Below are 15,206 nucleotides of genomic sequence, written 5' to 3'. Positions count from 1 at the left end.
AACAATAGAAATGCACTATAAAACTACTGCAGTAAATTACTCAGTTAGGAACAATAAACAGGGCACATGTTAAGAGTATTCATATCTATCTTTGGAAAGATGAGCAATTAAAATCTGCATCCCAGCTCATGCTCAGTATTTACTACAATCTCAAATAACAATAAAGTGAAACACAACAGATGACTGATGTTCCTACCTTCTGCTTTCCAAACAGTTTTAAAAGCTAGTTTATTGCAAAATCAGTCTCAAGTATGTTCAAGGCCTCAGGAGCTCTCTAAGCTTAATTAACAACAGAAATAAAAACTATATCTTTATAACAAAGTTATAAAGATCACAACTTTAACATCACACATGAAGAATCAATTTTAATATTTGTGTAAAGCCAATATTATAATATGATAATTTGTATATAACAATCTATTTGTAATATTGCTGAAAGAAGGCACACTTTTCTAAATACCTACTGGCTTTGGTAACTGCTAAAGGTAATGTAGATTGGGCTGTACTACTGTTTACTCATCTTTCTGTTGCACAGAAATCTTGGATACTTTAGTGCATACGTCTGTAATTCTGACATTTCCTGAAATTAAAGCGAGAGGAGAAATGGGCTAAATTCAGGTACCTAAAGATACGTATCAACATTTGCAGACCTAAATCAAATACACAAGGAAAGCTTTTCTATGGGAAGAATGCCAGAGCAAATTAAAATATGTATTGATAAGAATAATCAATAGTAGAATCAATAATCAACAGTAGAAATGAAGAGCATCTGCACCATTGGAGAGAGTGTATTAAATCACACTCTGCATCAAGAGAACATAATTTGTACTTTTTCACAGCCTTCTCCCTTTGCATGCCACTCTGCAAAGTGCAAGGGGCCTCAAGGACTGAAGGAAACACAGAGAGTCAAATGGAGACACTTGCACCTGTCTCACTGGGGGCTCCTGGGGAAGCAGTTTCCTTGGGAATCAAGCCCCTCTCTTCCAAGGGCACTTCCCCAGATGTGTACATTTCCTGGGCAACACCAACACACCCTTAAGTGCGTGGGGCGGAGGTTCATGGACATCACACCATGACCAAAATGATCCAGTGAAGCTAAATTTATTATTCTTAAAAAGACTCTATTTATAATAAATCTCTACTGTCCACGTGTCTCTAGCTAATACATGATTGGTTAATGCTAGCTGTTCACATGTCTAAAATAGAATGCTGATGTGATCATCTAATTTTTTATGCACCTTGCTGTGGTTGTCTTGCCCACCCATGGCTCACTTTCTCAAGCCTGCTGAGGAACTTGCTGAGTCCTGATGACTCTTCTCCTTATATCTTTTTCGAGGATATACCAAGCTTGTTTCTGAATATGTCCATAATTCATTCTTTGTGAAGGTGTTCATTGTCCATTAGTACAAGCAGGCTGGATTGTGCATCAGCTGAATATGGCCATTGTCTTGCAAAAACTCCTCCATTCAGTCTCTGAGCCATCATTTGAGCTGGTTAAACAAAATCCTCCCTCTCACTCTGTAAAGAATGTGGAATTAGAGTTGGAATGTGACCCTGAAATAGAAGCAGCTCAGCAACTAAAGTGGAAAAAAGTTATTCCAGAAGCTATTGTAGAAGGGACTTCTCTCTCCAATGATGTAGAAGCTTTTCTTGTAGTAACTAATGCTGCAAGTAGAGTTTGAGAACCTTTCAATTGGAAAATTTTAGAAAAATTGAGAGCTGCAATTTCAGAATTTGGTTGAAAATCCCAACTTGCACAGTCACTTCTGCAGTATATTTTTCCATCTAACACAATAATTCCAGCTGATGTGCATACCCTAATAAGACTTAGAATGCCACCCCATCAGCAGGTGATGTTTCATAAAAGCTGGGAGGAAAAGTGTGTTCCAGAAGCAGCAAGACCTAGAGTGCAGGGTGATCCTCTGTATGGTTTAACAGCACAACAGTTATACTTGGCAAAGGGCCCGGGGCTACTGCCGCTGCCCAGGCTAAGAGCATTGATCAAGTCTTACAGATGAGCAAACAACTGGCATATAATGCTATCCTTGCACTTCCAGATAAGTTACACACTATGTCTTTTACACAGATTTGTCAAAGAAAGAATGAAGACTTTGATAAAATTTTAGACAAATTGCATGAAGCTATCTATAATCATTCTCATTTAAATTCAGACACAAAGATACAATTGTATGGACTTTGGGATCATTACTCCGTTCCAAATAGCTTTCCCTTCAGTCACAAGAGCCTTCCATCTCTTCCAAAATTGCCTGCTGAAACTCTTCTGCTCCCTTGCAAATCAGTTCACTACTCCAGCATAACCCTTGAAGCATGGACAGATGACTCTTCAACTAATTCTAGTAGAAAAGAAGGGTATTTGTTGCAGCACTGGACACATGTGAACTAGTTTCCAAAGACATGTTCAAGGAGTTGCAGACTCCTGCTCTCTATTTCTACAGAAAAGGTTTTACATTAGGTTCCTAAGGATGCCTAATACATAATTATTATCTGCCTGCTTCACATTTTTATCAGCTGAATATCTATTACAGCTGCACAACTGTACTGCCTCAACTGGGTTGGTGGGATTTTGAAATGAGGGAGTGGTTGTATGGGAGGAAGAAAGCCGTCTTCCTCATGGTGAACTCTTCTCCCATGGCCAATTGGCAAGACCTTTGGACCTGCTACTCATGGTCCAAGCCTCTCCTAACTGTTCAATTATTCTTAAGGCAAGGTATTTCTATGGTCTCTGCTTCTTCACAATTGCTTCCTCTATCCCTGTCACTCCTAGCTTTATGCTCCTAATATATTTGGTACTCTTTAACTAAGGTACATGATTTCTGCTAGCTGTATTACTAACTAAACTTCTTACCTCATTTTAAAATCCTAACTAAAATATGCAATCTTCTGCTATTCCAATTCTATTCCCAGCTGGTCCCTCGACTTCTCTGCAGTTATCCTAATTAGATTTTCAGCTAACCTCTTGAATCACCTCAGGCACATCCACGACTGTCTCTCTTACAGCAGCTCAGTGCTACATTGCACAGGGCTTGCTGTGTGCCAGAGAGCACAAAGCAGGCTGGCCTGGTGGGCCTGAATATTTCTGCCAAACACTCTGCATCTCACACCTTTGCTCTGGCTCAGTGCAGAACTGCAGGATTGCAGGCGCTTCCTCCCAGAGCTGCGTGAGGCGCTGGCTCCTGCAGATGTGCCCTGCCAAGCTGTCCCTGCCTCACGCTGGCCTCGCTTCCCCTGGTGCAAGTGCCGGGCCTGAAGGAGCTGCCCTGTGCTCCAGCCTGCCGAGCAGCCCGGCTCCCTGCCCCAGTGCCCAGAGTGCTGCACACACTGCTGGCCTTTGCCAGGAGTTGCAGGGCAGCCGGCAGAAGAGGAGGAATCCTCAGCCAGCCCAGCGGCCCGTGGCTGCCCTTGGCCTTTCCCTGCTCCTAGGCACACTCCAGACGGCCATGGCCTCCAGGCCGGGCTGTGCCCAGCACGGCTGCGCTTCCCCTCGGCAGCAGCCAGCTGCCACCTGGGCTCTGAGAGCGGAGGATTTGCCCGCTCCCAGGAAGAGGCACCCAGGGCCCGGCTGCTGCCTCTTGCAGCTCCAAGGGCCTCCTTCCAGCCTGCCTCTGCCGGGGCTCAGGCTGCTCAGGCCTCTGCCAGGGCTCTGCTGGGGCTCCAGCCCGGCCAAGGCCGGGCCCGCTCTCACCTCACAGGCGCTGACAGCTCTGCGCCACAGGAGACCTTCCCGAGCACCCTCTCTGATCTTTCTGCTTTCTCACTTGAGCAAGGTTTTCCTCCAGCCTAAGAGATTATTGCATTTAGGGATACAAATCCAAGAGGCAGGAACCCCAATGCTCTCCAGTCACAGCTGAAGGCCTGAATCTGCACAGGATGTCTTGGCTGCCCCACTCCTCCTTTGGTTTTACCTTCAGATGCCATTGCCCTTTCTGCCTCAACTAGAAGTGTCACAGATGTACCAAAATGGGACAGTGTACTGGCCTAGGGCAGTGTGCTGTGGAGATGATGAATGAAATGTCTTCCCAACTTTGAAAGCAAAGTTGGGAAAAAACAACAATCACTTGTTTTAAAATTTTAAAAGTTTAATAGCAATAAAATGGTTATTAAGATAGTAATAAAAGTTAGAGTAATAAGAATTTGGACAATCAGAGTTAGAACAGTAAAAGACAATAAAAACAAAGACATACGGACAGTTCTGGTGCCTCCTGGGCAATTATGCCCCGAAAGCACACAGGCTAACAAAGGATTAGCCCTTAAAAGCAATAGCCTGTTGCATACTCATATATCTCATACATGATGCATAAATTCTTTTCAAACAAAGGGTGTTAACTGGTTATTGTCAAGTTCTCCCCATTAATCCTGTTGGCTCCTCAAAGTCAGGAAGCAGGTGGAAGAAAGTTGGTCTTTTCCAATAAGGACGCAAGAACTCTTCTCTTGGGGCTTTAGGCGTCCTGTTGCTGTTATCTCTGGGCAAAGAATTTCCTCATTATCCCATCCCTTTCTTGAGCTAGTTAAAAAAGTATCTTACATTGCATAATTTCTATTTTACATAATGTTATAACCTAAAACTATATTTACCACTGAAATAATTACCAATATAGCTGGACGGGACGTACATGAGCTTGTCTGGCCTTTTTCTGCCTGACCAAATAGCGGCAACTGTGGAATTTTACCCCAGAGACACTTTTGGCTAGCTGGGTGCTGCAGCTAGGTGCTTGGAGGCAAGTCCAGGCACGCAGCAGCTCAGGTTTACCTTTGGTGGAGAAGCTTTAAGGCGAGGTGAAGGAAAGGAGTCGGTTCTGATGGAGGGTTTCGATCCAGAGCTTTATTCCTGGCCCACAGGCCTCTGGATCCAGCACCGGCTCCAGGAGAACTCCCAACTGCATGGTTTGCTCGCCCTTTTACCCGGGGCACAGGGGGAGGGAAGGAACACGGAGGATCACCAACCAGGTACGGGGCGGGGAAGTGTCAGGGGACAGAGGACACCTGGATGGCCCAATGTCCTTCCAGGAGGGGAGGGCATCTTTTGAATTCTGCCAATCACTCGACGTCCTTCTGGAACGCCAGCATTGACGGACAGCGCTCAGCAGGGTTCAGGGTGTGGAAAGGAGGGATGATTAAAACACCTAGCAGGGAATTATCAGGGAGGAACCTGGGGTACCTGAGGCAAACCATGACATCACACCGCAACATACCACACTACTTAAAACAATACAGTACTACTAACTAAGACAACATAACACATATAGTATAATAATTTATATATATATATTCATTTTAATACCTGTGAAGTGCCTATCCTGTAATATGTACTTTTCACAACACCAAAGAAGCCATTTGCACCTTTAAGAGACAACTGACAAGGCAGAAGGAAATGTTCAGCTTGTTCACAGGGTGAGAAAGAAAGGATTCTTCCAGATGAGTTAGTTTCAGAAACTTTATTTATTTACAATCCTACTCTATAATCCTGTGGGTGGTATTTACAGAAAAATGGACAGGCAATAAATGAACCAGCCTAACCTTCTGGAGCTAACTAAACTAATTAAACTTCTAGGACTAGGTCAGGTTTTTAATAAAGCTGCATTCAATTTTGTGGATAAAAAGGTGATGTTGCAAGCAGAAGAAGAAGCAGAAGAGTTGCTGGCAGAAAAAGGGGTAGCAACCCAAATGAAATGACCCTTACAGCATCTAACAATTAGATTAAGAAAAAGATACATGCTTGCCTCAGGTCCAAATAGAGCTACCAGTCAAGAGATGTGTGGACAAAGTGCAGCAACCAAACAAACAATGCGTGACTATAGAAACGTATAGGATAGGAAGTAATTATAAACTGTGTTTAGAAGCACAATAAATGGCTTCTCCTTGATTCACATGGGATTGTGCAGAGTCTTTTGTCTTTTCTCCACATAATCCTACTCTAAATCCCACTCTACAATCCTACTCTACAATCCTGCTCTAAGATGGCTACGGAGAAAATGGTCCTGATATGTTTATAGCACTGTTTGCTTCTCCATCTTCCTCTTCACTGAGATGATGAGCGGTGCCAGGGTGGATGCAGCCTCGGCTGATGTTACAAATGGATGCTGTTCACAAAAACATGCAAAAAACAAACAAAAAAAATTACAAAAACAAAAACAACAAAAAAGAAAACAAACAAAAGCCCAAAAAACAAAAACAGTACAAAACCAAACAAAACAAATAAACCAAAAAAATCCCCAAACAACAAAAAGACAAAGAACAGTGAACCATTACTTTCCAAGCTCAGTGCTTGACAGGCTCAATTGGGATTGCTCTGGGTCCTAAAAAGACCCAGAAAGAGAAGCATTGGGACCATCTGCTACCCAGCAGTCATGTGCAGGACCCTGCCATCACAGGCAAACCTGGCCCAGAATCCCACTTATTCATTTATTCAGGTTTCTTTATCTTGTTGGGATTTTTGCCCTGCCAATGCTCTAGAAATGGTGCTTTCTGTCCCTGGGTTTTCTTCCTTTCAGGAAACTCCAAAGCCTCTCATTGGTCCCTCTCTTTGAAAGACAGGCACTGTGCTGATTCCCACAGGGACAGAAAGCAGTGTCTACCTTTCCATGCCCTGCCCCTCAGGGACAGAAAGCAGTGTCTACATTTCCATCCCCTGTGCTGGATGGCTCCTTCCTTCCCAGCAGGGCCAGCCCAGTGGCCCTGGGCCCTGCAGTTCCCTCTCTGCCACACAGCCTGGCAGTAACCCTGGTACAGTTCCCGTCTGCTTGAGCGTGCCAGGCAGCAGATGGGGCTGGGACAAGTCCCTCCCAGCTGTCCCTGTTTGCGTGGCAGAAACCTCTAAGGCTGGGCTGGGGGGCACAAACCAGGGCCCCTCAGAGGCTCAGAGTGAGCCCCCCACAGCCCCTTCTGCCCACAGCCAAATCTCTGACCCCTAGGCTGGCACTGGCTTCCTTGGGTTCCTCCACCACCAGTTCATGTCTCTGTACCCCGCATTGCTCTACTTCAGTTCTTTTGCCATTAGATAAAACTGAACACTCCACCAAATCACAAAAGAGGGCAAAGAAAGCTTCAGAGGACAGAGCCCCTCTCCTCACAGGAAATGCAGAGGGAGCGGGAGTTATTCAGTTTTGTGAAGAACAGGCCCCAGGGAGACTTTATTGCCAATTTCCAAGACTTCAGAGTGGCTTTGAAGAAAGTGGGGGACATCTTTTTTAGCAGGGCCAGTTACAATAGGATGTGGGTGAATATTTTTTAACACAAATAGGATCTAATCAGAACTTGTTTACTCGGAGCATGGTGTGACCCTGGCACAGGTTGCCCCAAGAGCTTGTAAGTGCCCCATCTCTGCAACCATTCCAGCTCCAGTGGGAAGGGGCTCTGAGCAACCTGATCTCTTTAAAGATGTCCCTGCTTGTTGCAGGACACTTGCACCTGAGGACCTTTACAGGACCCTGCCAGCCCAGCCCATTCTAGCATTCCTCAGTCTTTTAATTTGAAGAGCACCAAGAGTGGAGGTGAGGAGGAAGGGGGCTCATCTGCTGCCTTGGACTTGAGTGGAGGAGGAGCCCATCCCTCAGAGCCTGTTTAACCTGCAGCCCCTTCACATTTTACCTGCAGGAGCTCCTTGGCAGACCAGCGCCGCGCCTCGTCTCTCTGCAGGCAGCAGCTCAGGAAGTCACGCAGGCAAGATGAAAATAGGTTGGGCTGCTGCAGCTTTTGTCTTCCTCCTGTGGCTATCAGGAGTTGAGGCTGGGGAAAAAGGAGACACCAGGCTACACCTGCTTCTTTCCCATCTGTCACTGCTCTCCCACATCCCATTGATTAAGCTCCACTCTGCAGTGGCAGTTTCTGCCCTGGCAGAGACCCAGAGATGACTTTCCTTTATCAACCAGAAACCCAAACCCCGATGCAGCCACAGCCTCTCCAACATCCCACAGATCTTGCCTCGGCAGCTGATTTCATTGACTGACCTAGTTAGTGGGATCTACATGAGCACAAGCACATTTCCTTCCCTGACGATTCATATCAGCTTGAGAGGCTTTGTGGAAGAAGGACTTTGCTATACTAACTCTACTGTATCCAAGGGTTAGTACATGGAAAGTATTTCTGCAGTGGTTCTTGTCCCTTAAGCACAGCTGCCATAAAACAAAACGAATCAAGCTTTTTGCTTTGTTCTTGAAAACAATGGGAATTGGAGGGAAAGAAAGGAAATCCACCAGGTATTCTTCAGGTAAGGAAACAAACATTTGGAATCTCATCTTCAACACAGACACATTCAGATGCCTGCACAATTGTACTGGAATGAAAATGCCTGCTTGGACACACAGGAGCCACCTGCAGCTCTGTCTCTCAGCAGTCTGAAAATTTCTGCTTTCCTTACATGGAAAAGAAAAACTTTTCATGGTCAAATCAGAAGGAGAGGTTCCATCCCTACGGCCACCCTCAACTCATTTGGCTACTCAAGTCAATGCATGAATGGTAGGCCATCCCAGAAAGTGCCAGGAAACAAATGGGAGGTTTTGGCAGGCTCACCACATCACCAGGCTCTGGCTTGGTGAAGGGCAGAATGTGGCTTGGGCCAGGACAGAAACACGGTCACTGAGTGTTTCAGCAGCACTGCACAAGAAGCAGAAGAGACTCTGTGGCCTTTATACCCTCATGCCCATGTTTCAGGCATGTTTCCCAGTGAGAAGAAACTGCACAGGCTGTTAAGTTCCTCTCTAAAAACCAGTGCCTTAGCAACTTTCTTGTGTTTGGCCTTCTTCATTTCTGCAAATGTAACACCAGTTCTGAGAGGCTTGCCTTGTGGTTTGAGGGGCATCTTCACAGACAGACAAGTGGGAACAACTTGAAACCCGAAGAAAATGTTGCCTGGGAAGAGCTGGGGAGTGTTTGCCTCTGGTGAGGCTTGAGCTGTCTGGCAATCCCTTTCCATGATGTGCAGAAACATCCAGCTGCTCCCCAAAATTCAGTCCCTCTGGGCATGCAGGCCTCTGGAAACACCTGATGATTCCAGCCTTTCTCCTGCTCAAGAGCATCTAACCTAAGCTGAGCTCCAGTTTCTTCAGCAAGTCCAAGGATGCTCACTTCCATGCAGCTGACAGTGTCCATGGAGCTCAGCAGGTCTTTCTGATACTCCTCAGGCCATGGAATTACAGTGTAAATTGGCAAGATAAGGATCGGCTGATCCTTATCCAGTGTGGTTCATGTGGAACCAAGCTCTAACACACTGACAAGTCAGAGGGAGAGAGCTCATTCTGCTTTTGCAAGGTGGTATTTAGAAACATAAGACACTGACTTGGAACTATTCAAACCTCAACTTGCAGAATCCATCTCAAATAGACAAAAAGAACAATGGCAAGAGGCCTTGGAGTCTCCATAAAAATGCCCACCACTGTCATGATAACTCTGTACTCATGGCATTGAAATAGATGGTGACCAAAGAGACTTTGCTATTAGCCTCTTTAACCCAAAGGAGAATTTCAAAACCAGAAATGGCAATGCACTCCCCTTGTGTACAAATAATTTATGCAGCTTTCTGTCCTTTCCCCACATCACCAGAGATGACAAAGAGGGTTTTATCCTGACTCTCAGCTGAGCTCAGCCACTGGTCATGGTGGGGAGCTGGAGCCCTCCCTGTCATTAGAACTGTGCAGGCCAGGGATGGCCCTGCTCCTGTGGTAAAGAAACACAGCAACCATGTCAACTGCTCACGCTGGATCGCAGCCCAGGCACCTGCCTGCAAGCTCATCAACTTGTTAAAGTACCAAGAAACAGCCAAGGCATTGGCAAACAATTCTAACTGCAGTTGGAGAATAACACATCCTAAACTTATCCAGGCCACCCACGCACATGAACTGAACAATGTACAGATGACTTGAAAGCCTGAAAGTTTTGAAGACCCACAGGATTTGGAAAAGATGCTACAGAATGGAAGAGAAGAGCTGTGTTTAAAAAATGAAAAAGCAAGCAGAACTGCTTGGGCATTGCTTTGATAGTAGAGTTTTTTCTCTTTTTCCTTTTTGTTTACTTTTCTTTTTCCTTTTTTTCTCACATTTTCTATAAAATTGAAACTAGGAAGGTCTAACCTCTATTTCTCAGGATGTTTATCACATGTCTGCCCTCTCCACTGAAAAATTCTTTTCCTTCAGAAACAGAGTTCCAACATTGTTCAAAAAACAAGTGAGAATTGTCAGGCACAGCTGGAGGCCAAAATGGCAGGTTTCTAAACTGGTTAGGTTTCTGAACTGGCACTTCCCTTTCTGATACAACCAAAGCTACAGCAGATGCTGATGTGTTGCAGGGGCATTTTTAGAAGGAGACCTTGGTGGAAGTGGTGCCAGCAGATGGCAGTGGGATTTTGTCCAATGGCACACAGAACATGGGACAGGTGAGAAAGACAGTGGGATCAGTGAGTATTTGCACCTTACCAAGACAGGCGTTGCATTCCAGGAAGGAACTTCTCGTTCCACCATTTCGATGCCCACGATTCCCAAAGACCATATGTCCACTTTGGGGCCACATGGTTGACCTGTCACCACTTCAGGCGCCAGCCACCCAGCAGCGCCGGCCACGGAGCTCCGTCTGCCCTGCTCAGGGCTGAGCTGAGCAAAGAGGCCAAAGTCAGCTGTGGAGAAAATAACAAACCGTGAAAGCCAGCTCCAATTAGGAAACCAAGCAACAGAATTCCCCACTCTCAGGCTCGGAATGTGCTGTTGAATCTCCTGGAAAACTGTCCACGCTCGATTTCCTTGGGGCTTTAGCCAAGGGAGTATGGAATTGGCCACTTCCAAAAAATCCCAGGGTTCTTAACACTGCTCACAGCAGTGGATTTTATTCCCCGGAATCTTTAGATTGTAGCTCCCTCTGTCTGGAAGGGACACACACAGAGCAAGGCCACACTTGACTGCTTGTGATTCCTTATACCTCTATGCACATTGCAACTGTGCCCTCAGCTCACAGCAGGGGTCCCTGCACTGCCACCAGCACCATTTTTGGGGAGCTGGCAGTCACTCCAAGCAGCCCCACACCCACATCCCTGGAACGCTGCACCTGACCAAGAATATACTGACCCAGCTTGACAGAGCCGTCGGTTCTGAGAAGGATGTTGCTGCTCTTCACATCTTGGTGGATAACATGGTTTGAATGAAGAAAATCCAGTCCTTGAAGGCACTGAGCGAGAAAACAGAAAGAGGAGGGCAAAAATGAGTGATGTGATTTCATCACACAAGAAAGGAAACAAAGAATCGAAAAGATTCCCTCTCCATGGGAATGGGGAGTAATGGCAGAAGAGTAATGGCCACTGAGAGGAAGAGCTTGCTGCTCCAACACTTGCAGAGCAGGACCTTCCTAGGAAAGGCACGTCAGCTTTTGAAAGAGCAACAGCACCTGCTGTTGTAGGCTGTTCCCTGCCAACCAGCCAGGATGACTCCTGCTGCAGTGGACATGCTTTTGCCATGCAGAGGACAAAGGAGGGGTTTTGAAAGGAGAAATCCCTCCCTTTATTGTGAAGTGTATATTTTTTGGGTGGGAGGCTGCATGACAAAGATTTTCTTGCTGACCTCAGCACAGGCTTGGAAGTATCACACCAGTCACTTTCTGGAAGCAAAGAGTATTTTGGCTGCACTACTATCCTTTTTAGCTGAGGACTGTGAGAAATGAGTCTTTTTTCTTTGCTGATCATTTCAAATCCTGCCACCAGCACCTTTGCTTTTACAGGCAAGGAATGCAGTGAAGACAGACTCCAGGCAAACATTTAGAGAGGCAAGGTGGGGAACAGCAAATACAAATACAAATACAAGAGACAGAGTGAGAATACAACAGCAGGAGATAAGAGTACTGGCACTGAGTACAGGGAGTGCCCATAGAATAGCAGCAACACAGAAACAAAGCTCGGCACAATACACCTCTCCTGTTCTGAGCCCCTGTTTCCCAGACAATGCTGCCCAAGCCCTTGGAAACACAGGTGGGATTGCTGACCTCCCGACTGATGGTCGCCATCTCATCTTCCGACAGGTAGGTCTGGCTGATGACACTGCTCAGAGTGCCTCCATCCATGTACTCCATAACCAGGAACAATTCCTCACCCACAAGGTAGCTGAAAGGAGGAAACAAGAGCGTGGAGATGAATGTACATGGCTAGGTTGTTGTTTGGAAAAGACAGGTTGATTCTTCTTTTCAGGTCCCTTTGAGACAAAGACAAAATAAAGGAATAGACATTCCCTCTTCGCTGCGCATTGTTTGCCATCTGTGCAGTCTCAAGGAGAAAGGCACAGCTGCAAAAAAGGAGATGTCTTAGAAGGGCAGCAAGCAAAATGTGCAGTTTAGTAACAGCCCAGATAAAAAACCTGTCACACATGGTGTTTCTGGAAAAAAGCACCTAGTCTTCCTGGCATGCATAGCAAGGGAAAACAATGGCAACAATCCAAGGGAAATCCTTGTTAGTTTACCTGGACATAGGAAGACACTAGAAAAAAATCAAGCTCCAAAACAAAGTGATGGCTGTGAATATAGAGATCATTGATTTTGTAAGACACGAGGCTCATCCGGGTTTTTGAACAATTTTCAAATACCATGTGCCAGCGAAGACTCATGCAGACAAAATGCAATCTCTTCCCATCCACTGAGATGAAAAGAGCAATAATAATTAGCCAATAATTACAGTTCTATGTTCTGCCAGTGACTAAAGTGGGATTTTACCTTGCATGTTTGCAATATGTGAACAAACATTCATGGGACAAAAGCACAACTCACCTGTCTACACAGTTGACGAGGTTGGGATTCCTGTTCACCTTCATGACCATGAGTTCATTGACTTTTAGTTTGTTCTTCCTCAGTCCTTGAAGCTGTATTTTCTTGATGGCCACCTAAAATGACATTGAAAATCAGTAACTTGAGAGGTTGGTGGCACGAGACCACAAGGCACGTGGAGCGAGGGGTTTTGCAATGACACAGCTGAGCTGTGCCAAACTGCCTTGTGATTAGGCACTGCAGTAATTAGGAACTGACATTCCAATAGCCCATTTCTCTGCTCCCTTGGGAGCCAGTTACAGGACACATGGGGCCACTGACATTTTGCCTTGACCACTTGGTAACAGCGGTGTCTCAGTTATCACCCACAAACCTCTGACCACACTCTCTGCTGCTTTGTTTGGGATTCAGAAGAAGCAATCCATGCCTTAATGCTCTGTGGATACATCTTGGGCTATAGGCAGGGCTTAGGGCTTTCAGGGACGCCTTGCAGATCTCTCCCTACGTGCAGTTCCCAAGTGCAGCACTGCAGGTGGCTAAGGAACTACCAGTAACTTTCAGATGGATTTGCTGGCAGCCAGAAATGAGCATTCAGGACTCTGAAGCTGTAGCCCCAAAGAGCAGTGAGGTGCTCGAAGGCACCGCCTTTGTTTTAGCAATGGAGAGCGAGTGAGCGTGTCCTTCTCTAAAAGGAACCGCTGCCCTCCGTGCCTTCCTTCTGGCAGCTGAGGAGGACAAAGTCCCAAATGTGTTTTGTGGGCTGGCACCAGTCTATGCTTCTTGTGCCTTTTCAGCACAGCTCTGGCCAAAGCTCCAGCCACAGCTCACACCAGAGGGGAAAGCCCTCGAGTGCAGCAGAGTCTGCAGGGGCTGTTCACATTTACCTCTCCTCCTGTGGCAGTGTTGAGTGCTTTACAAACATCTCCAAAAGTCCTAGAAACAAAACAGAAGCAGAGAAAGGAGAAGCCATTTAGATCTTGCAGTGAAAGTCAGCCCACACAGGAGATCTGTGCTGTAAATGCCGCAGACCTGCAGGACACTGGAAGCATGGAGATGTCTTTGACAATGCCTTCTGAGCACACTTAGAAATTCTGATCAGCACTGACAATCTAAGCCCAGTGCCTGAACACATTTGCAGCTTGTCTGACTTTACACTTGATACCTATTCCGCCAGCAAAACACCTGATGCATAATTTTGTAAAATTAACATTGCTTGGACTCACCCACTGCCAATATTTTCCAGTTCAATGTATTTTAGAATAGGATTTTCCATCTTCACCATTGTCCCTGAGGGAAACAAAATGCAAGATGTTCACTTTAAAGCAGAGATCCCACATTCTAGGAGATACAAAAGGCAGCCCCACTGTCTGGGGCTCTGAGCCCTCCTTTTGTGGACAGCTGGCTAACAACAACAGGAACAGGAACTGGAACAACAAGAGAAGAACAGCAGGCCCACAGCACAAGTGGCTGGCACAGAGACTGATTTCCAGCATCCTTTGAAGGGAAAGACCTCTACACAGCAGGCACACAGGGAAGCACAGGGAGATACATTCAGAGGAGACTGAGAGCAGAAGAGAATACCTACCTAGGCAAGTAAGTTTGTCATCTAGAAACATTAAGGAGAGCTGGAACTAACAGTGCCTTTGTTTTCTTGGGAATAAACACTGTGCGATTTATAAAAGATTTCCTACTTGCTAAGATTAAATGCACCTGGACATCTAGAATCAATTCCTCTGAACAGATGCCAAGTTCAGAACAGGAGGAATATTGCCAAGTGTTCCCATCTTTTCCACCTTGCAGCGGTTTGCCAGAAGAATGCCTCTGCGTTTGTAAACCAGAGCAGCTCATGCTAGAACCAATCCCCACGGGGCTTTCAGCATCAGGACCCTCACCCTTTATGAGCAGGCTGAGCCCAAAGACGCCCTTGCCCGTGCCCCGCGTGAAGAACCGCGCTGCTTCTCTTCACCCTGACAGCGCGGATCAGTCGCTCCCATTGCACTCGCCCTCTCGGCACCGCACACGTCCCCATCTTCCAAACTCGGCTCGGCAGGCACGGGCACAGAGGACAGCAGTGCTCCTCAGGCGTCCCTGTGACACAGAGAGCTGCCCAGAGGAGATGCTGACCCTCTTGTGAGTCCAGGCCCTGCGAGGCAGAAGCCGGCCCAGAGCAGGGGCTGCTGCCTCAGGCAGCTCCGCGCTGCAGCAGCCGGGCAGCAGCGGGACCCTCCCAGCTAAGGAAGGCTCCGGCCTCTCCATTCCCACAGCCCTCAGGGGCAGGGCAGCGACCACAACAAGGCTGGCAAAGCCCAAGCATGAGCACTGACAGGCACTGATGGGAAGAAGCCAGAGTGAGCCTGAGCCCCGGACAAGCTGTTGCCCCCATTCAGGACACAACAGGATGGGCTTTGAGATGAGCCACACCGAGGCGCAGATCAGTGCCCTTTTTGTCCCAACAGGTGATG

General features: G+C 46.6%; 1 protein-coding gene across 5 annotated transcripts in view; it reads right to left on the bottom strand.

The window, feature by feature from the left end:
- LOC134429300 (serine/threonine-protein kinase PAK 1-like) overlaps window positions 1-12,870 on the bottom strand; it is a 73,491-nt gene extending 60,621 nt beyond the window's left edge. For 2 of the 5 annotated variants that reach the window (XM_063176431.1, XM_063176430.1), the window contains exons 1-3: window positions 12,748-12,870; window positions 11,974-12,091; window positions 11,067-11,166 (exon numbers count right to left, since the gene is read on the bottom strand). In XM_063176431.1, coding sequence (XP_063032501.1) covers window positions 11,067-11,166; window positions 11,974-12,091; window positions 12,748-12,797 — 268 coding nt within the window. In that variant the 5' untranslated portion in view covers window positions 12,798-12,870. Of the gene's footprint in view, window positions 1-2,253; window positions 2,355-5,798; window positions 6,099-7,605; window positions 7,744-10,424; window positions 10,622-11,066; window positions 11,167-11,973; window positions 12,092-12,747 lie in introns of those variants that run through there. The other 3 variants (XM_063176432.1, XM_063176429.1, XM_063176433.1) reach the window with 3 other exon arrangements.
- Window positions 12,871-15,206: the final 2,336 nt, after the last annotated feature.

The sequence above is a fragment of the Melospiza melodia genome, chromosome 25 (assembly GCF_035770615.1).
Source record: "Melospiza melodia melodia isolate bMelMel2 chromosome 25, bMelMel2.pri, whole genome shotgun sequence".
In the NCBI taxonomy this organism is placed as follows: domain Eukaryota; kingdom Metazoa; phylum Chordata; class Aves; order Passeriformes; family Passerellidae; genus Melospiza; species Melospiza melodia.
Note: the sequence above shows the minus strand (reverse complement) of the source record. Positions and strands in the feature narration are given on the sequence as shown.